Genomic DNA, 27,953 nt, shown 5'->3' with positions numbered 1-27,953 from the left:
CCAAAACCTCCCTTCTTTCCATGAAGAGGAAACTGGCCTCAACACTAGGACAAACTGGGCTGTCAACTCATAGTGTTTCTTTTTTTATGATTCTCAGAGCTGGAGGTCTGATCTGCCTCTGCAAAACTCTCTCCTTCCTTACTCTAAATTCTAAGAGCTTGTGACGTTAAACCAGAAAGACTCTGCATGAAAAAAAAATCCTATGTTTTTCTGCTCTATTAGAATCTCTGGATCACACATAGAGTATGACCCTGGATTTCTGTGGATGTTAGCTGGGTAAAAGAGAAGAATAAAACTACAGTGAAGTCTCATATTACTTGCATTATTTTATATTTTGTGCATGACAATAAATGGTGGAGAATGAAAATTAGCAGTAGATTTTTCTTTAAGGTGAAGCAGTTTAAGGTAATAATCTCTTCTGCTTAGAAGCAAACAAAATCGCCCCCACCAGTCTAAGCTGAAAAAACAGACCACACAAGGTTCTAGAAACAGAAAGTCATTCAATAAATTTCATCCCAGGGAACACTGTGCATTGTCCTCGCTAGCAGGAGACTTGAAGAAGGGCCAGCAAAAGAAGCAAGTAAATTTTTATGTAACTTTAGAAGAATTCAGTTTCACTCAATATATTATTAAGTGAGAAATTATGTAGGTTAAAAATTTAACTTTGGCCCTTGGAAGCTATCTATTACTAGAGGACTATAAGGTAACAGACAATGATATAATAAAATGCAGTTGCTACACACTGAAGTTAGAAAACATATTTAGTTCCTACGAAGTTGAGAGCCTTTATATGCTTACAAATATTACACAGTTTTTCAGTTACACTTTACTGAACTGTAACACAAAACCTGAAAGTTAGTCTTGCAGGTTAAAGTGTGAGGCTTGAAATTTGATTCTGAACTATAATAGCTATTAAAATCGGTATGATTTAATTATTCAAATTAGAAGGAAGAACCACTTATTTCTGATAATATTTTTGTTATTTGTACATGTAAGTGTAAATGTACAAATATGAAAATGTACAAATGAAAAAATATTATTGCATTATAAATATATGAATTACTTTAAACAGTATAGCTCAGTTCTAGTATCTCCTATTTCTTTCTTAGAGAGATTCCCATTTATATAGAAGACAAAGGATTTCATACTTATATGAAGCCCAGCCTAGTCACCTTAAAAAAAATTTGTACCTGAAAATTACAAGATCTAGAAGTTGTCATGAGAAAGAAATACTCAGGTCAAGAAATACTCTTCAGTCAAGCTTAATTTTCAGAGACATAATTTAAAAAATAAACTGGGAACTCTCTCATCCTTTTGAACATTAAAAATCATGAAAATTCAAAGAAAGCTTCAGAAAAGAGGACAACTTCAGTATTATCTCTCCAGTTCATATTATGAACAGAAATTAATATTGTTTCAATGAACACCTTTGCACTAGGGCTTTGACAGTTGATTAAAAAAAAATCATATTGAAGTATGGATTTTGATGATCCACAGTCCAGCCGATAAATTACAACTGCAGCCATCTATAAATTCGCAAGTGCTTAGCCATGCAAGCTTTGAAGCAGATATAATATGGAAGATGAATAACACATGAGAATTTAGTCCAAGATTCTTTAGAAATGTGACAATCTGTAATAATCTGGAGTTAAAATTTCCAGAAAGGCTAATCCGATTCATATGTGAATATATATGCCGTGGAATTCGTAATTTCTGGTACTGCTATGAGTATGTAATTGACTGTTCAGTGCTTTAGGCCTGAGAAATGTGGGAACAGACCTTCCACAGTGATGTTTTGAAATGCGGCATGTGGCAGAATTTAACCACAAAAGCAAGAAACACCCTTTTGAAAATGCCAATTAAGGACCCGATTTCCAACGTGATGCGGACTGATATTGCCACACCGCTGCCCGTGGAGCTGTGGAGATTTGTAGTCGCTAGGATCTAGCCCTTCATATATTGCTAACATCTACTGAGAAAGAGACCCAGATGAGCACACTGCTAGAACACTGATCGTTAACACCTGATGGCATACAGCTAGGCATGCAGGAGGTATGCAAGTAATAAGATTACTTTTTTAAATTTGTTTGCAGTGCTGCAGCATATATAGTACACAAGATCAATCTACTAGTACAACACGCAGAAGGCCCTCAAAATCCTAGAACGAGGAACCACCATGCTTCCAAGTGCATGACAATGTCTCCTTTGCCAGACAACGATCTATGTTGATAGCATCTTGCACAATGAGCATAATATATATTTTTATACAGAATACCAGCAGTGAGAGCTATAAAAATCAAGAACAACCAATTTGGCCTAGTGTACCCAAACAGATCCCTCTCATGCTAAGCTACAGTACTGCATATTTGACTGCAAATTTATATAGCACAGTCCTTTCATTATATAATGTGAGCTTGCCCTTACACAGATTTGTATAAAGAACACAGGATCAAACATACACAACATATACATTTTAGCAAAGGGAGAAGCTTCCTAGTAACATGTACCTGTTGCCTCAACAGGCAGGAAACCCAATATTCTTCCTCTAAGTGTGATAATGATTTGATAGCAGCAGAGTGGAAGGCAAGAGATAACCTAATCTGCGAAAGTGTCATTTGCATTTCCGAAGTATGTGCATATTAAAGTGTGTGCACGCACACTCAGAGAATTAAAACAAAAATCACAGGGTGGAGAACCAGACTCCTAAATTGGTTAAGAATCGATAGCGTTGTGCATGCATGTGTGTGCATGTGTGGAATAAGATCTGAACCTGAATGAAACTGTAAGGAAACCCTGAGGGAAGGATGGATGATAAAAATCTAGTGTGCTATGAGTACAGAAGATTGCCTCTGACAAATGCAACTTTAGTTGTAAAGTATGCATATGAGTGAGGTAAAGGGTCAGCATCTATAACAGGTGACGTGTAAATGGGAGAAAGAATTTGTGAGTTAAATACAGATGAAAAAAATTTTCATTTCTATCACCTATGTTGTTTCACACTTAACTGTCATATATTTTGCATTCTATGACTATGTATTTTAATTTCATTTAGCTTCAACCCCAATATGACTTTAATTAGAAGTCATTTCCAGATACAGCATACTCACCTACCCAATACATTCTTCATAAAATCACAGAATAATTGAGGTTGGAGGACACCTTTGGAGACTGTTCAGTCCAACCCTCCTGCTCACTGCAGGGTCAATGACAGCAGGTTGCTCAGGGCCCTATCCAGTTGGGTTTTGGATATCCCCCAGTATTGAGACTGCACAGCATCTCTGAGCCATCTGTTCCAGTGTTCAATAAATTATGCTGAAAAAAGGTTAAGTAGGATTTCCCTTATTTCATTTTGTGTTCCATTGCCTCTCATTCTTTCACTGAAAAGAGTCTGTTTCTGTCGTCTTTACTGTCTTTCATCAGGTATTTATGAACATGGGTAAGATTCTCCTGAGCCTTCTCTTCTCCAGGCTGAACAGTCTCAGCTCTCTCGGCCCCACCTTGTATGACAGATGGTCCAACCCCTTCATCATCTTCATGGTCCTTTGCTGGACTTGCTCCAGTAGCTCCATGTCTCTTGTACTGAGGAGCCCAGAACTGGACTCAGCACTCCAGATATGCCTCACTAGAGTTGAGTAAAGGGGAAGAATCATGTTCCTCAGCCTGCTGGCAACACTATTCCTAATGCAGCCCAGGATGGTATTGTCCTTCTTTGCTGCAAGGACACATTGCTGGCTCAGGTTCAACTTGGTGTCAACAAGGATCCTAGGGTTTTTCCTGCAAAGCTGCTTTCCAGCTGCAAAGCTGCTTTCCAGTTGTGAGCTCCCGATGTGTAATGGTACATGGGGCTATTCCTCCCCAGATGCAGGATTTTGCATTTCCCTTGTTGAACTTCATGAGGTTCCTATTGGCCCATTTCTCCATCCTGTCGAGGTCCCTCTGAATAGTGTCACATCCACCTAGACTATCAACCATTCCTATCAGTTTTCTGTTGTCTGCAGAGCTGCTGAGGGTACACTGTGCCCCATCATCCCAGTCACTAACGAAGATGTTAAACAGTACTGCCACAATATTGACCTGAGGCATATAACACTGATGACTTGCCTCCAGCTGGACTTTGTGTCACAGATCACAACCCTATGAGCCTGGCATTCAGCCAGTTTTCAATCTGCCTCACTGTTCACTTACCTAGGCTGTACTTCCTCAGTTTGTCTATGAGGATGTTTTGGAAGAGAGTCTTGAAAGCCTTACTAAAGACAAGATAGAGAACGTCTCCTGTTCTCCTCATTCACCAAGCCAGTCAACTAATGAAAGAAGGCTATCAGGCTGGCCAGGCATGACTTCCCCTTTGTAAATTCATGCTGACTATTCACAATCATCCTCTTGTTCTGTGTGTTTGTAAATAGTTTCCAGGATTATTTGCTCCATCACCTTCCCAGGGGTTGAGTTGAGGCTAACAGGCCTATAGTTCCCCAGATCTCCCATGTCCTTCTTGAAGACAGTAGTAACAATTTCTTTCTCCCAGTCAAGAACATTGTCTGGTTGCCATGATGTTCCAAAGATTATTCAGTGACCATGCAATGACACTGATCAGCACCAGCTCATTTAGTACTCATGGGTGCATCTTGTCAGGTGCTAACAACTAGCCCATGTCCAGTTTGTTTAAATGTTCCCTTATCTGATCATCCTTTTCTGACTCATTGCTCCAGACTTTCCCTCAATACACTCCAGAAACCTCCTGGATTGCTTGTGCCCACTCATCCAGCAGATATCAGGATGATTCAAGCTCCCCAAGCAAACCAGACCCTGTGAGTTTCATCTACTTCTTCCTGATCAAGAAGTCCATAGCAGACACCCACAACAACATGACATTGGTTGGCCCTCTAATCCTGACCCATAAACTCTCAGCTGGTTCATCACTCACCTCTGGCAGATCTCCCTGCTCTTTCACATAAAGGGCAACATCCCTTCCTTGCCATGCTTCCATGGATCGCATGCTCCAGTCATGTGAGCTATCCGACCATATCTCTGTGATCCTGATAAGATCACAGCCCCACAGCTGCATAACATACCTCTAATTCCTCGTTTGTTCCCCATGCATTAGTGCACAAGCCATTCAGAGAGCCACCCAGCTGTATTGATCTCTCTGAATAGGTGTAAGAACACCCCGCAGATGCTCTCCTCTCAAGCACCTCCTTACTGGTGTGCATACACTTGGGGTGGGCTCCTTCCTGCCCTGTTTTGTTGATTATGAGGTCCTGCCTGTCTACATGACCCTGTACCCTTTGCTTGCCAACTCATCCACCACTTCCTCACTTGATCACATGTTGTCATTTTGCTCTCCATTGTTCATGACTGAAGGCTCAAGTGTACTAGGGGTAAAGTTCTAGTGTACTGAAAGGATAACAGCTACATGCAAATTGTTGTGCTGTTCTGGAAACTGGGAATAAACAGGTTTGTCAGAGAGAACCAAAGAAGTTCTTTTCCTTCAGTAATGTACTGAGAACATACCTGAATCACAAGAAGCATACATAGGTTTGAGATACAAGCCATTCAGTGTCATGGTATAATATGAGAAAGAAATTGGGACTGGTCTAAGTCCACTGTTACAACCTATTATATTATCCTCTTTCTTTCATAGGCCTATTTAAAATATTTTAATTAAACTTAAGCATTCAGTTAAGCAATGCATGAAAATCAGATGAAAATATGGCACATACATACATAATTATATCATTGTATACCACACATTTATTAAGATACTAAATATAATTCTTACTAAAGATGTGACGACACTAAATACAGTTCTTAGTAAAGATGTGATTTTCAAATTTAAAATGAGGAATAACTGTGATATTCCTAATGCAGGAACAATTTGTTGGAAATCCAGATACACAGAGAGAAATTCACCTTAAAAGTAGTTATCTATTCTTTCATATACTTGGTAGATTTTGTTCAGCCAGATTTAAGTGAAACATCTTATGGTAGCCAACTTGCTAAATCCTCCAGAACAGAAACCTCCAGCTCACCTCTACTGTGCATGACAGTTCCTTCTTTGACTTCATCAAGAAATCCAGGTATCTTTGGTATCTTTGTATAAACAGGCCTCTAAAAAATGATCCAGTGACATCATTGGGCATGTTTTTCAATGAACTGAGCAAATGTCCTTCTTTGGCTGATCAAGCCCATATGGTGCTGATTAATCACCATGTATTTAACATAGATCATTATTTATCAATCATTTGCATTAAACCATGAAGAATTTCCTTCTGCTTCATTTAGGATGGGAGAAATGTTCCTGAATCATATACAGTAACATCTGTAGCATACACAGGCCCAAAACACTGCTTGACTGTATTATGAATGCATAAAGACTGTGACTGATGAAAGCAAACCTCCATAAAGAACGACTGGTAATCTGACTTCAGTCATGAAATATACACAAACTCCAAATGCTATGGCAAGCCAAATTCACAAGTCTGATTCTGATTCAAGTCAAAAGTCCCAGAACACTTCGTTCCCAAAATTCAGGGAACATTTTCTTCCCAGAAAAAAAATGCCTGATATTTTCCTGCACTTCCACTAGAGAGCATGGCAGTCAACCAGACTTCCCAAGATAGCAACATGGAAGATGTTTGGAATAATTACATATGCAGACTAGTTTATTCACGCACAGCCATTTGTTATAATATCCACCTCAAAATGCTAAACAAATCAGAAATGAAGAAGCTATTTTATATACTTATATTCATAACTTGCATCAATCATAATTCCCTCTTGCAGCCTATTGGAAGTGTTAATCAACAAAATCTCCAGACTGGAGATTAACCAACAGTATTTTCTATGCATGCTATGTGACAGCTTTCTGACATGTAATTCAATTACAAATATACTGTAGGAATTAAATTCGTCTTCTGCCTTAAAAGGTTTAGACACAGTCTTGTCATTGATTAAAGGAAACGGAAGATTTGCTTTCATTCTCCCTATGTGACTAACTTCTTCAGCATGTTCAAGTTTCCTATTACTACAAAACTTTAAATTTGGGAGTTTTGACCTGAAGAACAGCTTGTCTGTTATCTAGCTATTCAAATAAGATGCACAGTATTTCTATGTTGTTCTGCATCAACTGGTTTTATCCTTGCTATTGAGGTGTTTTATTCTATAAAAGACGTAGATTATGAAAAGTACAATTTAATTTGAATACAATGTAACTCAAGGAGTTATTAAAATTACAATTTGCTGAAAAAGACCATAAATTGTTACACATTTATAGCTAATACACATACACCTGAAAGTGACAAGAAAGAGATGTGCTTTGAGGTTTTAAAATCTTTACTGCTTGAATAAAGAAATAACTATTTATAAACATAGGGTAATAGAATGCATTATCTGAAATGATAGAATCTCAAACCTTCAAAAGTGAGATAGAAGAGAGATTGGTTGATTCTGCCTGGACTGACAGGGAAAAGGCATTAGCTAGCTTTTTTAAGGATCTTTCCTCTATTAGGATTTGGGAGGAAAGGTCAGGAAGCTGTTTGTGCTGGTAGAACTGGTGGTGAAGTTAGTGGATATAAACTACACTCTCTATGACCTGAAACCTCTGACCTTCTGACATTTAAAAGTAATGTTATTTTGTACAAAATTACAACAAAAGTTTGCTTTCTTAATGATAGTCCTAAAGAGGACAATATCTTATATTTTCATGTGTCTAGGAGCTTATTTTATAACCCTTTTCACAGATGCATTAATATGAGGAATGATTGGGTTGTAGTGACTAACAATATTAACTAAAACTACTGCTGTGTTAAGCTGGCACACTTCATGTTTGGAAATTTGACACCACAACTCTTAATATGAATAACCAACCAGTGGTTTTTAGCTCATGTGTAAATGTTAGAGGAGCACAGTTTCACTTCAAGTTACTAATCTGAACTCTGGAGTACTCTCCAGTCACATTTCTGCATTTAATTTAATTAACTCTTGCTGTTCAATGGACCTAGGATTCATTATCCTCTACTCAATGGAGAGAGACAGACACCTTTTCCAAAGGTGATGCAGACCAGGATTCTTGCTTGTGTATTCTGAATTTATGTATTCTTCTTCTGGATACAACAGGCACCTAAAGATACTAGTTGAATGACTTAGTTTAGTGAGGTGGCTAAAACTGGGCCATCTCCTTTAAGTTTCTGTATGCTTACTAGATTCTTCACTGCTCTCATCTCCAGAAGGTATCTGGAGAGCAAAAGCAGGTGCATAAAAAAGGCAGTTCAATGAACTTTCTCTCTAAATACTAACATTACACTCACACTCTTGCCATGGCCACTGGGATGACACGCTTCCAAATGAAGATGATTGTGGATATGTGATTTCAGTAAGACAGAATACAGGAAATTAAAAAATGCTCTTTTCCTTGCCCCTCCTGCTCGACCATCCCTTCCCATCCCATCCCATCCCATCTCGCTTAATATATGTTAACATGAGGTTCCTTGGAGGCAAAAATAAAATTTAAACTTCAAATTACTAATCAAACTTGAACTTCAATTTTCTAATCCCTTGAACTTAAACACTAATTATACTAGTAATTAAAAGAAAGAATCCATTCAACTTAATTTTAGATGTCTAAAACAAGCAATCTAAACAAGTCATCTAGGGTTCCTTCAATAATTAATGCTAGAAAAGGACAATTCACCTGTCTTTGACATCTATCTGAAGATGAGGTGAACCATCTGAGATAATAGGTGTTTTCTTCTTTTTAATGGTGACTTAGGGAAGTTAGACAAATAATTTAACAAAAAACTATTTTTTACATGAATTCTGCTGTAAACACATAGTTTTTAAGGCTAAAGTTAAACAGCACAAATCTCACTTTGAAAAAATAGTTCATAATACGATCAACCCTTTTCCGCAGTTAACTCTTCATTTCTATGTAATAAGCAAGCTGCACAAGGAACCGACTAAAGACATCTCCCACTTATCTTAACAGGTCTTTCAGGGGACCAAAACCACTGCCATCTTAGAAGAAAAATATTGGAAGTTATGAGTAATTTATGAACTTATTAATTTTTTCCTCATATTTCTACTGAATGAGCTGCACTGTATAAATATAAATTTTGTTAACTGTAGAAGTACTACCTGAAGTACTGAGCGAAGCTGAACTGGAGCTCCCATTGCAGACACTTGGTTTTGTACACTAAATTGGCTAATCCTGTACCCAAGGTGCTCTGATCCTTGTTAGAATGCAAGAGGTTCAATGAGAGCAAGGTTTTGACCCTAGGTTTCCCCCTTTCCAGCCTCACATGAGGTTAGTGATTCTCCTAGTTCTGATGTTCGTGACCAGACATTCTGAACCCAAAGAACATTTCTGATAAAATCTGTTCAACACAGAGATATTTATGGGAAAATATCCTATTTTGTTCAACCTGACAAAGACACTGTGACAGGGCCTAGTTGAGAAAATTGAATGTTGAGAAAATACAGGCAATTTGGTATGACTAAAGTCCTCTGTAAGAGACAAGCACTGAAAAGCTAGGACATAATGAAATGCAGCATTTAAACACATGAACTGAAATAACTTTAAACACTTGAATAACTTCAAATACATTTACAGTTCCACCGCAGTGTTCTGCTGGATTGTGGATTACTGCAACTGTCAGGTTATAAATTCACCGATCAGAAACATGACTTTGAATACCCTTGTGAACTTCCCTTAACAAAAACATGAGGTGGAGCTTGTTCACACATAGAGGCCAGTTTCTGACTTTCCCTAACATACTTTTCCATTCCATGAACAGATCAAAAAGCCTGCAGCACTTCTCTGATAGTGAGTCTGCCTGGAAATGTTCTGAAGTACTAAATGATGCTGTCCAGACTTTTATCAGTCTGATATCTTCTATAGGGATAATTTTTTTATAGTTCCTAATTCTTCTCATGTGTTGTAACACTCAAAGTCAAATTTTTAGGAGTTCATCATAGATTACCAAGCCATTATAGCTGTGCGTGTCATGAAGTTAAATGGAGACCGGAACCAATTTGTGTATCTATAAAAGCACTAAACAGAGAATAAATTACCAAGGATGAAAGAGATATCTGATTATCAATAATGCAAGTGAATTAAACTACACTTGAACCAGAGATATCAAAATTACTACACAAATACTTGTTTCAAAGTTAGTAATTTATCATATGCAGGAAAACAGCAAAATAAAGGCAGGAAGGTGGGGAAATAAATGTGCAGATTGAAAGAAGGAAAAATAGAGCTTTTATGAAAGAAAATTCTTTAGATGAAAAATCCAGTAATATTTCTGCTGTAATATCTTATTGGCATATAGATGAAACTGATTCATAGCCATCAATGAGATCAAAGTGCGTGCTCAAGTTCCACTTGCCACAAATACATTAATCTGTCATCTCTTCATGGGAAGTTTGCTTTCTGTTTTAGATGTACAGCTGCAAAAATATTGTCATCTTAGCCTAGCAATGGAAGAGTTTGTATGTGCATAGACAATTTTCATAAATTCTTATGTTGCGGTCTTCTAATTTTAATAATTTCTGGTTGTATTTTGGCCTAAATGAAAGAGGGGGTGTCATACAATTGAAGCTGCACTGAGAACTCACCTGATTCTGCCCCGAGGGCGTTCAGATTGCTCTGACATAAAACTTGTGCTGCTGAGGCGTGAGGCACTGCTGGTTCGGGAAATGGCTGACACATCACTGACATCACTATCTGATGATTTGGCAGAGACGTTATCACAACTTCTGTACTGATCTGTTTGTATATTATACTAGAGATCAAGAAAAGAAAGGGTGAGGAATCTCATCAAAACATAATGCATATATTGAGACAACAAATGACCTAAGCATGACAATTGTCTCTAACGGCTTTTAGATCTAAGAAAGTTGTATGAAATTCAGAGAAATGGCTATATTAAATAATGTTTTTATGTCCAGTGAGGAAATCAAACATGGTATTTATGGACTAAATAAGACAATTGAAATAAATTACAGCATTGGAATTCAAATAGGCTGCTGGTTCTTTAGTATGCTGGAACTATAATAATGAAGTATTTATGCAGTGGACAGACATCTTCTCAAGCACATGCATACCAGCTGTTTGGCTACAGATTTTTTTTTAATTTTTAAAATATTAAAAAATATGCTATGAAATACTTGTACAGGGTTAGTTCAGAACAGGAGAACTGTGTATGAGTCTGAATGAAATGTAATGCTACATGAAGCTGGCATTGGGGATTGATTTCAATACCTACAGTACTATCAGAAAAGGAAAAAAATACATTTTCTACCACGAAGTATCTCTTTGTATCATGATACAAAAAGATTAGTCAGGCAGAAAGATAACTCGGCAAAAATAGTATTTGTTTTCAGGCAGATCAGTGCCTTAATCTAGTTGCTTTTACATGCACACATGTGTGAGGACTAGCAGAAGACCCAGCAGCGGAAATATGTGGACAGGGTAGAAATTATTACCCTTTTGCTAACAGCAGAAGCTTTGATTAAAACCAACTGCGACACCACACTGCCTATTACATAATGCTTGTATTACTTACATCATCAGCCAGACATATATAAAGGGAACTGAGGTTGTTTAGCCTGGAGAAAAGAAGGCTCGGGGAGACCTTATCACTCTCTACAACTACCTCAAAGGAGGTTGTAACGAGGTGGTCTCTTCTCCCAAGTAACAAGTGATAGGACGAGGGGAAACTGCCTCAAGTTGCACCAGGGGAGGTTTAGATTGTATATTAAGAAAAAATTTTTCACTGAAAGGGTTGTCAAGCATTGGAACAGGCTGCCCAGGGAAGTGGTTAGTCACCATCCCTCGAGGTATTTAGAAGACATGTAGATGTGGCACTTAGGGACATGGTTTAGTGGTGGACTTGGCAGTGTTAGGTTAACAGCTGGACTTGATGATCTTGGAGGTCTTTTCCAACCTAAATGATTCTATGATAAGGAAGTTTCAATCCTAGCCATGTCACACTTACCTAAATCCTCAGTCACAGAGATATGAGGATCAAATCATTGTCAGGTTCACAAAACTAAAACCCACTGTCATTAGAGAGCAAGGTACCCTTGCCTGCAAAGTGACTAAACCAGTGGTATACTTGCCAGGGCATGTTATGGGAAAACTACTAACACATGGGAACACGAGGCAGTTTTTGAGAAGGCACTCTAGGGAGTTCATTTTCCAGATCTGTGCCCTGTAAAATTGCAAGTCATAAAAGTTTATTTATGAATTATACACAAAGCTGTGACAGTCTGTGAAATATCCCCAGCTCAATTAGGCACTGGGTTGCAGGCTGAGTCAGTTGGAAAATGCCATGATTTAACTTTAAAAGCCTGGCAAACACAAACTCGGGTTTATACAGATGAATGTATCAAGCTTCCTGTCCTCAAGCCAGGTTTATCTTCTATTGCTCCAGTGCCTTCCCGTAACTATGTCTGAGGTCTACACAGCACACTTGGAAACCTCTTGGTAAAACATCTAAGGTAAGATGAGGAAGTTAATGGGAGTAGAGAAAGGGAGGGAATGAAGAAGATACTAAGCACTGACTGTAAATACAGAAATCTGTAGGAGAAATGCAGGTTATACAAATTTAGTGTCTCATCATGTTTCAGGATTACTCACAGCTCCTGGACAGCCTACGCAAAGATTAAAAACACAAACCAATTTATGAATAAAAACCTGGGAGTTTGACTTGAGGAGTGTGCATTGAGGAAACTCTTAGCAATACCCTGTGAGGAGCTTGCGCTGGCTGACTGAATAAAAACATCTGTGGGAGAGGAAGATTTGGTTTACTAAAGGTAAATTTTCAGCTTCAAATACTAAACAAAACTCTGCAGATGATTTCAGAATAGCTTGGAGCGTGATGACTTTGAGCTCAAATAACATGTCTAACAGGCATTGACATGGAAACAGATGCAGCAGAACTGTGATTTAATAAAGCGGGTAACACAGAGGACTCAAGAACTCCAATATTTAAAAATATTTTCAACTCCAGCAAGGATTTATTTGGAGGTTCTTTTTCCAAGTGACTTTGTGTGATTTATCTGAATATCAATGACCAATGGAGTTAAGGTGAGACTATGCTGATACGTTTATTCAAACTATCTTTTGGAAATGGCTTGTAGAGCCCGTTAAATAATTTTGCTCCTTGCCTTCTTTGAGATTGCAAAATAAACCTCTCTGAAACAGAAATACAAAGCACACTAATTCTTATCATTATTCTATAATAATGGAACATTTAAATTTCTTTAGATGACTTTTTTTTTCCACAGAATCACAGAATCGTTAAGGTTGGAAAGGACCTTCAAGATCATCAAGTCCAACCATTAATCCAGCGCCACCGTGTCCCCTAAACCATGTCCCGAAGCGCCACATCCACACGTTTTTTGAACACTTCCAGAGATGGTGACTCCACCACCTCCCTGGGCAGCCTGTTCCAATGCCTGACCACTCTCTCAGTCATGAAATTTTTCCTAATATCCAATCTAAACCTCCCCTGGTGCAACTTGAGGCCATTTTCTCTCGTCCTATTATTAGTTACTTGGGAGAAGAGACCAACACCCTCGTTGCCACAACCCCCTTTCAGGTAGTTGTAGAGAGTTCCAAAGTGTAAAAAAAATTCAAAGCAAGAATAAAAGCTATGAAAACTTTTTATTTATGCTAAACATAAATGTTCAGAGGTTGGAAAACTGAATGGTCATTTTTTTCTAGTTTAAGTTAAACTGTCCCACTCCTGAGCCAGACTTGATATTTTACACAAAATTCCCAGAGAATTCCTAATGATTCCTTTAAGCTTTCCTAAAATGAGACATCTAAAAATATTAATAGCATCTGAACACATGGAATGTTCTGGTTTTCCACTGAACTAAAGAGAATTGCAATCTGCAAAAGAAATCATGATCCTATTAAATAATAAAATTTCTATTGATTTCAGTGAAATAGGGATTTCACCCTTCCTATATATTTAAATTATATCTAGAAATGATTCATCCACAGATTAAATTTTAAAAATACTTTGTTTAAAATATAACCATGCAGTCTCCCTCAAATACATGGCTTTTTATCCATGGCAACAAAGTGTTTCAGAAATATCTCCATGTTTTAGTTGTATTTGCTGAAGACAGTCTGACTTCCCCCCTCTGTCACTATGATGTCTATTTACTTTTCTTCCTCACCAAAAAGTCCACATTCTCTTTGCGACCCTTGGTTTGACAGTACATAAAGCGGATCTGGAACGGTAGAAGAAGATTCATGTGGTCCCTGAGCAAGAAGGGTGATGCCATCTGAGCTTTTCCATCAAGAGAACCATCAAGGAAAGATACAGTGACTTTCGTCCTCCTGCTGGAAGACTTTCTTCTTCTGAAGTGTTGAGGGAGGTATAAACTGCTGGCTTTTGTCTCAAGCCACACCTGAATCTGGCTGTTTAGCATTCAATTAATTATTAAACTGCAGAATAACACAGTTGAACACAGTGGACTACATATGCCATGTGGGGCAGCTGAAGACCCTCTGTTTCACTCATATTGAATTTGCTCCACTTTTCATGGGCTACCTATACGGGCTGGGAAAGATGAGGAGGAGGAGAGACAAAGCATCAAGCATGGCTGTCCAGCTTACTGGTTAGGATACTGGGAGAGAAATCAGAAGTCCCAGCTTGTGTATCAGTCACTGTTTAGGGACTCAGCCTCACCAAATGACTGTTAGGCATCGATATAAAACCATTTATTGCCACAGGGTCTTCAGCCCAGGTATCATACCCCATAAGTGGAGGCTACATAGATATCCTCACTCTGTCTTACTCTCTATAGTCCAGCAGTCTGCAAAAAATGGAATTGCTTTGTAAAGATCAGGTTGGCTTAACAGCCAGTCTTTCGTATGTTGGTAAACAGAGAATTTTACAGCGAGACAGGAAATAAAGAAAAAATTGAATCCATGTTTTACACTTGCCTTGGTATTCTAATCACACAGCTACTACACAAAACATGGAGCTCCCCTTCCTAAATGAGATTTTCATGGCATGGTTGAGCTTTTACTACCCCTTTGTATTGTATGCCAGTGCTGGGATTCCCAAGAAACTGAAAACCCTTCCCTTCACAGAAATAGAGATCAGCACAAAAAGTGGTGATGCTGAAAGTTAACGCTGAGTGCTGCAGCATTTAAATTTTACTACTACTTCTGGATTTAGTTCTTCCTTCCTGCTGCTTCTACTGACTTAACTGTCCTCTAGAGGAGGCATAAAACTTTTCCTGCTTATTCCCTATCTACCGCTTTTCAGTAAAATCTGATAATCAAAAAGCTAACAGATGAACAAAATGAAAGCAAATTTGAAGTTAACATTTTTCGCCTCAAACATAGACAGAAGTAAATAGTACTCTTCCACAAATCAGTGATCATTAGAAGAACATTTTACTGTTGCAATACACATGAACTTATCATTCAGAAGAAAAATGTCCTGGGCTAAGATCCACTTATTTGGTATCTGATGCCTGCAGGTTTCCAGCTAGGCTCATAAGTAACATGATAGAGTCCTGCTTATCTAGAAAATTACAGTTCTTCATAACTCTGCATGTATTTGTAATAAATTTCCCTGTTGTGTTATATTTAAATGTTTATAAAAATAATTTTCAAGCTTCAAAATAAAATGGATTTTCAGTGCAATCACTTCTCTTTCAACTCTATGTCTTACAGAGTTAAAGCTTATGTAACATTTCTACTCTGAGGTGCACTATTTATTACATTAGGAGAGTTGCTGAGGTTTGCAGCAACTTGGATAGCAATTACTGAAGAGTAGGTCTGGTTTTTCAAACATTACTAGCAGCTAGCTTCAAATGCCCAAATGATCCACACTGCCTGCCTCTGAATTCACTTTACCACCTGTGGAGTTGCTGTTTCTTCTACACCAGCAAAAGGAGAAATAAAGGGTATGATGAACTGCAGGTATGTTAACGTCAATTGAAAGAGCATAGACGTAAACCGAAAGAGTATACTTCATGAATACTTTCACAGTTCCTCATTGACTAACAATGTTAGCAATTTTACTGATTATAAGGCATATTTTAGAAGTTATTTAATAGTCCATTATAATTATATTATCTTCCACATTAGTAAGTATTCCTATTTCTAGATTTACCTCCCAAAAGCATCGGGAGTACAACAGTTCAGAGCTTTGAAAATCCCCTCCTTTGACTACAAAAAAAGCCTCAGCTGATTAACCTCTGAAAATACGTGCCTCATTAAGTGTTTAAAATGAGGAAGTTAAATGGGAAAATTAAATGGGGATTAAAATGAGGAAAATAAAATGAGGAAAGAGAAAACCAGACCAGAAACATTAAGGGCTAGATTTATCCAGGGGCTTATGCAAATCTTGAGATCAGAGTTATCTTTTGAGGCACCTCACTCTAACAAGGAACTTTGTCAGGTAATGCTGAATCATGCACAAAGGACCTCAAGTTTTATGACTGCTCACACATGGTTCATCCAAATGCTGCTGAGGTTCATGGTCCCACAGTCAGCATGTTTGTGCATCCAGGCCCCATCTCTGACTCCTACCAGCATCTGTGTCTGTGTCTTAGGAGCAGCTCACGTGATGTTCCAGAGACCAGTAAGACGCAGTGAATCTATATAACTCTTTCTGTAATTGTATCTAACTCAACTACAGCGAACATCACTCAACTCCCTAAAATGAGCAACTCAAACCATGGGAAAACTGCAGTGAAGCCCATGAGTCGAATGAAAGGGCCTCATTGAGTTTTGTGAAACCCTACCAGTAGTGGAGTGATTGTCGTATCAGTATGATATACAGTAAATATTTTTTTCTTGTAGGTGGATGAAGGAGGGTAAAAAGATGCTCATCAAATCAATGTCCAAGAGCATTTTCTGTACATAGCCCTAAGTGTCTTGCCCAGCATCATCTAAAACTTAACATAATTAGTCCCCTATCATCCTGAGTCTCCTGCCCAGCGCTTCCTTGTAGACATTAACTATCAAGTTAAATCCACAGAGTGCCACTGAACAAATGCCATGATTACAGGCCCTTTTTATCAGGGCCTGTTGCAATAGGACAAGGGGTAATGGTTTTAAACTAAAAGAGGGTAGATTTTGACTAGATAGAAATTTTTCCCAAGGAGGATGGTGAAACCCTGACACAGGTTGCCCAGAGAGGTGGTAGATGCCCCATCCCTGGAAACATTCCAGGTCAGGTTGGACGGGGCTCTGAGCAACCTGATCTAGTTGAAGATGTCCCTGCTCATTGTAGGGGGGTTGGACTAGATGACCTCTAAAGGTTCCTTCCAACCCAAACTATTCTATGATTCTACACTTCAATGCTAAATGCTTTCCAATCACACACAGTGTTGAGTCGGTAGCGCATCTAAATATAGAGTGATTTCCTTTTAAGTACATACTACAGTGCTCTGACCAGTAACTCTCTTGAATAAACAGACCTTCCAAATAAATGTGTTGCACATTCTCTGGAAAGCCAGAGTAGCTGCAGCATAGTATTTGTGTTCTGTGTGTGGCATCTGGAACAAAAAACGTACTGTATTTTGAATTAAGAGCCTAATTAAGATAAACTGTCATTTTTGTCTATGCAAATCCAGAATTATGCTACCAAAGTGTTATGATTCTCTCAAACACTGAAACAGCACAAATAGATGGATACTAGCCACTACAGCCTTACCGATATACAAGAAAGAAGGCAGACAGATGTTTAAAGCTCTTCTTTAAACCCTTTGGCCAAATCCACAGAGGGTTCGGGGTTTGTTTTTGTTTTTGTTTTTTTTTAATTTAACTGTTTCACATAAATTGTGGAGTCTTTCCATTGGAACTGAAGGAAATAAGGATGTGAGCTCTGTGAGGGTCTGAAAACAATTAAGAGTGGAACAGCCATGAAGACCTGTACAAACATTGTAGAGCAGAGAGTGACCTACTCAAAATCCATTAATGGATATAACACACAGGTTTTTAAAACTGTTTACACACTAACTTGCATGGTGCGTGCTTGAAAAACTAGTTCTTGCTTACTGAGACTAGAAGATTGAGAAACTGAGTGGGAAGAAATGCACCAGAAATGGATTGGAAAGTGCAAAGGCCATGTTACAATACCTCTGAAAAAGAGGCTGGTTTCAATATAAGAGAAAACATATTTAAATTTAAGGAATTAATTTTGCAAGCACTTAATTAACTATCGCAAAGGAGATCTTGTCCATACCAAAAGAAAATTTTTGAAAGGTTTAGAGAATCTTACGTGTAATAAAACATGCATATTTGCAAATGTTAAAATAAAGGAAGAATCAAATCCATGTTAGCTGATTGCTCTGAAAAGCAGAAGGGAATATTTTCTCAATGTGCAGCACAGCATAATTTCTCTAATAAATATAAATACTTATTTTCTGAAGCAATGGGCAAACACTGCTACCTGGGAAAGAAAGAAGCATTTCTGTTAGAGGGACAAACTGCTTGCAACTGCTGTTTCTTTAATAGCTATTTAATATTTCTTTCTCACTATTCCAAAATAGCTATTAGACCATGGAACATTTTTTCTTTTTTATTTAAAGTAAGTCTTCCTCCTGCAGCTTTCAAAGACTTTTCACAGATTTTGGCAGCAGAAATTAGGTATAGTCTGGAGTTCTTAGAAGTTTCAGTCATCAGTTTTACTGCATCACCTGATATGACTTACTACATTTTCATTACAGCTGTCTAAATCTTCATCTGTCTGTTTATTTTCTTGACTCTTTCAGCATCTTCTGAGGGTAAAGAAAGACAGTAGCACAAGGTAGAAAGACAGTAGCACAAGGTAGAAAGACAGTAGCACAAGGTTTGCTTTAGTAATATTTTAAGGTGATGGCTGTCACCGTAATGATATGAAGCAAACAGCTACATCACTCAATATAGTACAGAGTATTAGGATGTGCTAATATAATTTGTTCTCAGCATTAAAAAATTATTAAAGGTTGGAGAATCCTATCTAGGACTATAATCATGTAGAAAATACATGAAAAGTTAAAGATTTTTTTATTTAAAGTCCAATACAAGTCATTAATTCTCCTTACTACTGTTTCAGCATGGAAAGGAGACAATGTCTTTCGGAACACTAGGTACCTGAAAGATATTTTTGCTGTAACAAAGGACAGAGAATTTGCTTCCTTAAAGTTGTGATCATACCTTTTTTAAAAATTCTGAATAAACAATACTTCAGAAGAGTCCTTTCCATCTAGTACTCATCATGCTGTGATTACAATTTTGATTTCACTTCCATGTGTATTTAAAACCTAAAGATGATACTAGAAACTCTAGGTACTAGAGGATAAGGGAAATAGGTAACATTGCAGATAGATGTTTTCCAACAACTATTTCACCATACATGGGATTTATATTAGCAGAATAAGAAAAATATATTGAAGAGCAATAATAGTGTTTATGATAAATATTAAAGAGAGTCAGGATAAAAAATGTTTCATAATGAAAAAAGATGAATATTGAATCAATCTGTAAACACAGTTAATCCAAATCAGAAAACTAGCCTTTGAGTATAAACGAACATATATGTTTGGTCATCCTGTCCAGATTGTACATTGGAAGGTACAATTTCTCTCATTCAATCTTTATCAAATACATTTTTACTATTTTTTTAACATGTTAACTGGCTGGAAGTACCACAGAGACACACTGCATCTCACCCTCTTGTCCTGAGTTGACCTCTTGTGAAGGTAATGGCAAACCCAATATCAAATGAGCTGTTCTACTTTTTATACAAATTCTGGCTTCTGACAGATGATCTCATTGGAAAATTCCATTCCAGTTGTTGTGTTTTTTTTTAAAATAGTACTGATATCCCACAATTTGGCAGTTGAGGACCTAAAGCCTTGTTCCTCTTGTTTCTCTTCCCTTTGAGAACTATTTCATTTAAGTTCTATGTTCACAGCGAGGTGGTCTCAAAAAAGAAACAGCCTTACTAAAGTCTCCACATTTAACTGTAACAAGATCTTGAACAAATCTTTCAAATCTGTTACATACCACAAGTTAGATGCCCAATTGCCTGTTTACCAGTTCCTAAGTAAATTTCTGATTCTGTTTCTGCTGAGTACCTACCTCACTTATCCGCTATTTTAACCTGTGCCTCCAGGATGCCCCCAAACATCAATTCTGCAAACCACCGGGAAGTGACCCTGGAGGGGCAAGTACAGAAAGTCCAGTGCCTGTGCTGCAGCAATAAACACCAGGAGCGTTCTGATGTCTGCAGCTGTTGAGAGCTTGAGAATGTTTATTGTTTTCTGTATGGCACCGGTTCACAAATGAAAAGTTCATCTCTCTTAAAAAGTAGAAATAAAAATACAAGCGTTTAGTTCTTAGTGATGTGAAGAAAGTCTTTGAAATGTGGCTCTAGAGGCACGAAAGTCTAAATTAATAAAAGATGTGATTTTCTTCCAACTACAGTTATTCCGAGACCTTATTTTTAACGCACACAGTTGCTGCGTGTGTCCGACTTTTACATCCATACCGCCATCCTGTGGTCACTCGCTGAAAGCACGTAGGAGGCACTCGCTGAAGGCACCGGGAGGAGAGAACTGCGGCAAAGCTTCCCACCCAGCTGAGTTACCGCTCGTTTTCTGCCTGCCCTTTACTTTGCCACCACCACCACAGTGCTGTATCTCTAAAAGGAAAGCCAGAATCTAAACTCTCCCCCTCCTGACTTCTGCAAATGTTCCCCCTCTGTTAGGTGTCACAAGCCTTCAGCAGAAAGTTCAGCTCCAGCCCCCTCACAGCTTGGTTTGTAAGTGGCAGTGCAGATGTGCAAGATGTTTTCAGCAGTTTGCTCAGAAGCCTATACAGTTTTAATCTTACAAAGTTGTCATTTTAGCAAGAATGAGAACAAAAAAAAGGTCCCTCTATATAACTGCATTAACATAATTTCATGTACCCTTAATTACCAGAGGAAACCTTTACGTTTCTATTAGAAAAGGAGATCAAAATAATCAGTGTGTATTTCAAGAAAGGAAATACTCTACCTTGGACATTATTAGGATGCAAAAAAATTATATAAATATGAGAACAGCTGCATGGGACTGGATCTAATTCCGCCTAGCTCTCTACATGTCAGAGAACAGCAGGGGCCTAGAGAAGAACAGGAGAGTAGGGCCAACATACAATGATGCTTCCACGGCCTGCTTTTCCAGCCTTCAGGGATTAGCAGGCCAGGAGCTTCCTAAGCTAGAGGTGACATGGCTTTGTTTAATAGCTGTTGAAGGATTTTTCTTCCCTGAGTTAGTTTTGAAGTGGCCTGCTTTTTGTAGATTCATTTTAGGTGACATCAAAGACTAAGTCTAATGCACATCAGATGGGGGTAAAAATGATATTAAAAAGCTGTTACTTGAAGACATTTCTGTCAGGCTTTATAACACAGTGTTCTTGAAGGTAATGCAATATTTCAAATAATATTAATGGTTTACACCTTCAATTTTCAAGCCAAAGTATCATTTCAATACTACTGACTTTACCTTGGTATATTGCTCACGCTCATGTTCTTGGCTAGAACCAGACCCTGATGTCTGATTATAACGGTGCACTTTCATTTTCATCTGTCTCGTTCGCTCCTCCACTACTAAGCTTGCTGCAAAAACACACAATGAAAATTAATTAAAAATAGTGAAAACCTTTTGGAAAAACAAATGGTTTAGCAACATTTTTGACTTATTTCCATCTCAATGAAACAAAGAAATGCACAAACATGTAGAACAAGCAGGGTGTAAACACAGAACAAAGGAACACTAATGTCAAGAAATCAACCACTTCCATTGCGGGAATCTTTACCTGCAAATGGACAGACATCCCAATTTCCTATACATAATCAAGCTGGTGCAACAGATGTGAAGAGAGTGAAAGAATTTAGGTGATAGGTTGAATTAATAAATTCTGGATGCAGGGGACATAAATCCATGATGATCTAACCATGTATTTGCTTAAATGTAGAAAATATTACAGTAGCATTCTAAGAATTAATGCATTAAACAGGTATTAAAGTTTATTTTTAAAGTAATTAACTCCTATAACTATCTTAAAACATAACTGCTTACCATAGCTAAAGATTATTTGAGAGGAATAATTTCTCCATTCAACCAGTCACAGTAAAAAATACAGTCATTTTCTAGTAACTTTTTTTTTTTTTACAAAGTCCTTTAAAAGCACTACTTTGCTCTCTAATGTTCACCTCCATTTCAAAGAAATTATTTGTTCTTTTGTTTTCAATTTTCCTATGACAATATTTGTTTCAAAAGAGAACTCTAATCTTAAATCTTCAAGAAGTTATGGTGCTATAAAGAGTAGCTTCTTCAATTTGAACAAGTTATGACAATTAATGTTGGCTGTGCTTGCCACAAGAAGATGACCTTGCACTAATGGAAAGAGTAGTGTGAAAGCCCCTGGGGTAAGGCTTCCTTAAAATAAGTTAACCTTTGTGATAGTGGATAATTTTCAGAGGTAACTATATATTCTGCCATTCTTAAACTTGGTAGCACTATAAAAGCAAAGGAATACAAACAAAACCAATACCTTGAAAACTGGCATTTTTTAACAGTTCTAGGACTAGACCCAAATATTCATCAGTCATTGTTCTAAATCACAGGAGTACTCACTATGTTCATTGTCTTTTAACAGGTTATAACTTCCCAGAACAACTTCTTTTAGTTGGAATTTTTTGTGTGGTCACATATTCAAGACTGGCATTTTATTTGGGAAAACCTCCTCAAAACCTTCTGCTTTTTGGGTCAACCATGGATTTATATGACTCTCTCCAAAATGATTAGTTTTAAAAGTAAAGATTTTTGTAAACAGCCCCTCCCCAGACCAGTGACAGGAGAGACACACCAATTTAAAAGCTGCATGAAATCAATCACAAAACTCAGAGAGTTTTAAATTGGGGGGAAATAAGTACTCTATCATGCTGTTTACAGATATTGTTGTGAATTAAGAGGTACCAATGTTATCATATCTGGGTTTTATGCTGCTAGTTAACTGTGAGACTATTTACACATCTACTTTTTGTCTGTGCTTTGTGAGCACAAAAATACAAAAAAAAAAGCAGTACACTCAGGGTGGGTCTTTTAAACTTGTGCTATTGCACAAATCATGGTTGTGCATGCACTTAGCATCCGTAACATGTTCATGGAAAACATACATGTCTGTATGCTGATTGGGTACGAAAAAATATACAAAGGCATCACTGTGAAAAATACTGTTGTTGTCTTCATGTCCTCCTTCAACATTTCTTATTTAAAATAGGAAAATTAAATACAGCAAATGACAGTAAAGTTCTGCTATAGCTACAAATTTAAGGCAAGAAATAAAGCTATGATCGTAATCTTCAATCTCCCACAAGCAGAGGATCCAATCCAGGAAATTCTGCATATGCAGAATGTCACACTGGGCCCAGCGATTATTCCGGATGACTAATTATGTTGGTAAATGTGTACCTTAATTGCAATGAGTCCAGTTCCACCATCAGATATGCAGGCACAGCTCCAATTACTTCAATGGAAGTTGCATGGAGGTATCTGAAGGCAAAATTGAGCACTTTAGGTGAAATTTTTAAAGATGGCCTCTTATTTTATGGACAGATATGAAAGGATTAAGATATATCAATTAGTGACTGAAGTCAAAAACTCAGATATCTTAATCCTATCATACATGCATTAAATAGACTGAAGATATAAAATCAGAGGGAAAATTGAGACCCCTTTAAAAATTTAGCCCTATATGTGTATGGTGCACAGATTACAGTTACCCTAAAAAATAACCCTTTCTTTTTGTGACTTTTAGGCACTTCACCCTGTCAACTGTACATTAAACTAAATTTATATGAAAGAATGTTACTCTCTATTACTTATGATACCTGAGAAAGAATATTCAATTATGTATTGAGATGCTATTTCAATGACTATACGTGAAAACTACTGCAGTCAAGGTTGAGTAAATATTCAACCTTTTCTCAGTAATACTTGATTTTGTTTATGTTTAAATCCTTAACCTTAACCCCATGCTTATATTCTGTTTTGCATCATTAGGTATCATTATATAAAATAACATGAGAACAATTAATGAGGACTATGAAGTAAATCTAAATTCACTAATAGGGAAATTTAGTTTTGTGCATGGAGTAAATCACCAATTAGCTGGTAATCTATTTCTAAGCAAGCAACTGTGAAATTTAACTCTGCTCTAGAAAATACAGCTGTGTCCCTTTCAGGTTTGTTTAGCATGCACATCAAAACATATGCTATATCTAGCTCAATTCTGTGATGGAAAATTTTGTCTGCCTGACAAGTAGCCCGGTATACTCTTTACATGTTTATCACAAGAAGCAGAAAAACAATCTAACACAGGAGCAAAAGCACATTAGCAGAAGCTGTAACAGCCACAGGTAACACCACCATATGATCACATTACTTTCTTGGAACACAGCTGGTTACCACAGGTAACGGAAATTTGACATAAACAATACTTCAGGAACTTAATTTGTCTCTCAGAAAAATACGGTTTTACTTTCTTTTAGGACACCAGTATTTACAGAGTGCTTTTCCTGGAGCTCTTGAGAGGTAGGACTACACAGTAATCTACATATCGAAGCACTGTAATCCCAAGACCTCTAAACTCTACACAGACCCTAGAATTCAAAATATGGAGATTTACCACAAGCATTTGAAATTAATGGTGGAACTATCAGTAACAATATCAGTTGTGTCAACATGTTACTCTTTTTGGTGTCACAAGTCATATTTGAAAGAGCAATCACTCTCATCTCTTCAAGAGCTGCTGATTCAGATGTGAGATCAATCAGTAATTGAAAGAAGAGAACTCAGTAAGCAAACTGCTTTTCTAAGGAATGCCAGTTTAGAGGTAAAGCTTTTACTGCAATGGGTTTCCTTATGTAAACCACGTGAAGGTTGTACAACAATCACGTACATAAACAATCAAGCCATGCAGGAGAGAAAACACAGACATACGAATGGAATCAAAATGTTATACTTCAATTCCGTTAATATATTTATTATCTGGTCTGACTCCTGTAATCCCAAATGTATTGCATCTGGTTGGGATGGAGGTAATTTTCTTCACAGCAGCCTGTATGCTGCTGAGTTTTGGACTTGTGACTAAAACAGTGTTGATAACACACTGATGTTTAAGCAATTGCTGAGCAGTGCCTGCACAGTGCCAAGGCCGCCTCTGTTTCTCATGCTGCCCACCCTGCAGCAAGTAGGCTAGAGACTGGGAGAGGAAACAGCGGGGACAGCTGGCCCCAAATGACCAAAATGATGTTCCACACCATATAGCATCATCTTCAGCAATAAAATTGGGGGTAGTCTTCCCAAGGTAGCTGTTGCTCAGAGACTGTCTGGGCATTGTGTCTGCTACTGCGAGGTGGTGAGTGATTGCTTTTGTACCAGTTGGTGGTGGGTTGGTTGGTTGGGGTTTTTTCATTTTTACTCTTCACTTACTAAATTGTTTTTCTCTCAGACCATGAGATTTAATCGCTTTTGCTCTTCCAGTTCTCTCCCCACCTCACTATGGAGGGTGGAGTGAGTAAGCGGATGGTGGGTGCTTAATTGCTGTCTTGAGTCAACCCACCATACCAAGCTACCAAGAATTAACTGCCCAGTGTGGTCTTCCATCAAACAAACAAAAGTTCCCTTAGTTATTACTCAGTTTATTACTCAACTCACTGCTAAGTCCCATCTGTCTTACACTGTGAATGATATTCAAGGGAAGAAGACATAGTCTACAAAGATTCAGACCATCTCCTATCTCACAGACTAGCAGGTCCATCAGCTTCTCCTGGATCTCTTCTTCACATGTCATTCAAGAAACAACCCTGTGAAGACTGTGCACCCTGTACTGTAATTCATAACAGATCTTACAGGATTCTAAATATGCTATATGCTGGAAGTACAATTAAACATCTGGATTTCCAATCTTTGCAGAGGTGATCATGGTATTGGTAAAAGAACAATTTAATGTATGCACATAATGGAATAGTTGGGTTTTTACTCATAAAGTACTTAAAAAACTCCCTTGTGTTTCTTGTGATAAAATCAGTTTTGATTAATTTAAAGGTTGTTCTTGGGAAATGTTTCCATCATAAAGAATGTGATTTTCTTATTTTATTGACAGCCTATAAAATACATGGTCTCTTTCGATTGTCTAAAATATGCAAATCTGTAATATGTTACTTAAAGGAGGTAAGGAATAAACTAAAGAAAATAGCTACAGCGCTCTCATTTTCAGCCTGCAACCTATCCTCAGAGAAAATTATGACAGGCCAACAATTGTTTTTCTTAAAGGAGATAGCCATTTCTTAATTATCTATGAGATTATCTCTTTACTAAGAATTTATATACGCCTTTTAATATGTCAGAACTATGGTAAGGTTTATAGAGTTATATCTGACAGCATTAACTAGTTGACAGTCCTCATCTTTATTTCTGTCCTCAGAGAACTAGTATGGGCACATTTTGAGCCCTATATGTTGTTTAACTTATAGAGACATTAGACCTAGCTAGAATCCAGAATGTGAATCTAGCAATGCACGAAATCTGACCTGAAAATAAATTCAGCCTGCATTGGTATGAACAATAGACCAATCCTACTAAAATCACTGAGAGCTACAAGAGTAGTGACCAGTGCAAAAGCATATGAAGTAATTCTGAGGTTTTAAGTTCCCTATTTAAGGTTTGAAAAAGGGGCTAAACTATATATTATTTGCAAAATTTCTTAAATGGCATGATGCTATAAACACCTATCCATTAAGCTCATAGCATAATGTATGAAACATATGTGGGCGCATTTAAATAAGGATTGTACCACATGCAGCAATACTGAACTAGCAAGGAACAGCAAAAATGCTGTATCTGCCTTTCTCACTCCAGTTTTTAATTCCCAAGCTTACCTGTTTAGTTACAACAATCATCAAAGACACTCTATATTCTGTAGACTTTGACAATAAATAACATCTAAAAAGAACCCACTCATTTGGAAAAAAGGATTAGAATTTTTTTAGCACTGAAACTACCTGCTGTGTAGCACTGTGACCATCTTGGATTCTTGACCATCATCAAATTCCAAGAAAAAACACCTTCCACCCACAATTGAACTGCTGTACATGCTACACATGTATCTGCAGAATAATGTCACTGTCTCTGAAGTGGAGACTTGTTGCTATCTAGCAAATAACAAAGCAAGAAAGAAGTGAAATTTTGGCAAGGTACGTGAAAATATGCCTTTTTGCTTACAGAAAGAACAACAAATGCTTAAGTGTCATACAGAGATAGGGAATTTTAGAACATTAAAAAAACCCCATGGAAAGTGGAAGATACAAATTTATCTAAGGAAGGCTATCATTCAAAGCATACTGTTGGTAAAAAAGATTTAGGGAGAAGCCATGAGAATTATTCATAGTCCAGGACACGGTCTTGCAGAAACAGATTTAAGGAATTATTAAAAAGAAGGCAAATATGGCTTGATTGTGGGAAGATTTCTAATAGTGGAAGGCTCTTCAAGTTAGCAGATAAGGGTATAATAATGCCCAGTAGCTAAGAAGTAGTTAGATAAATTCAGATAAATATGGGGCTTATAAGAAAGATGGGGACAGACTCTTTAGCAGGGCCTGCAGTGATAGGACAGGGGTGATGGTTCTAAACTAAAAGAGGGTAGATGTAGATTAGATGTAAGAAAGAAATTTTTCACACTGAGGGTGGTGAAACCCTGGCACAGGTTTCCCAGAGAGGTGGTAGATGCCCCATCCTGGAAATGTTCAAGGTCAGGTTGGAAGGGGCTCTGAGCAACCTGATCTAGTTGAAGATGTCCCTGCTCACTGCAGGAGGGTTGGACTAGATGACCTTTAATGGTCTCTTCCAATCCAAACCATTCTATGAGTCTATATAAGTACTAA

General features: G+C 37.6%; 1 protein-coding gene across 9 annotated transcripts in view; it reads right to left on the bottom strand.

Annotated features, from left to right (window-relative positions):
* Positions 1 to 27,953, bottom strand: part of RIMS1 (regulating synaptic membrane exocytosis 1) — a gene marked incomplete at its 5' end in the record, with an annotated part of 337,770 nt that overhangs the window by 56,305 nt on the left and 253,512 nt on the right. For 5 of the 9 annotated variants that reach the window (XM_081997758.1, XM_081997761.1, XM_081997759.1 and 2 more), the window contains 2 exons: positions 10,612 to 10,778; positions 21,511 to 21,623. The exons of the other annotated variants lie outside the window; for them this stretch is intronic. In XM_081997758.1, coding sequence (XP_081853884.1) covers positions 10,612 to 10,778; positions 21,511 to 21,623 — 280 coding nt within the window. The remainder of the gene's footprint in view (positions 1 to 10,611; positions 10,779 to 21,510; positions 21,624 to 27,953) is intronic. 9 annotated transcript variants of the gene reach the window in all.

This window comes from Phaethon aethereus (assembly GCF_964289735.1).
Source record: "Phaethon aethereus genome assembly, chromosome: 3".
NCBI lineage: Eukaryota > Metazoa > Chordata > Aves > Phaethontiformes > Phaethontidae > Phaethon > Phaethon aethereus.
This window is presented reverse-complemented; position numbering and strand designations above follow the sequence as displayed.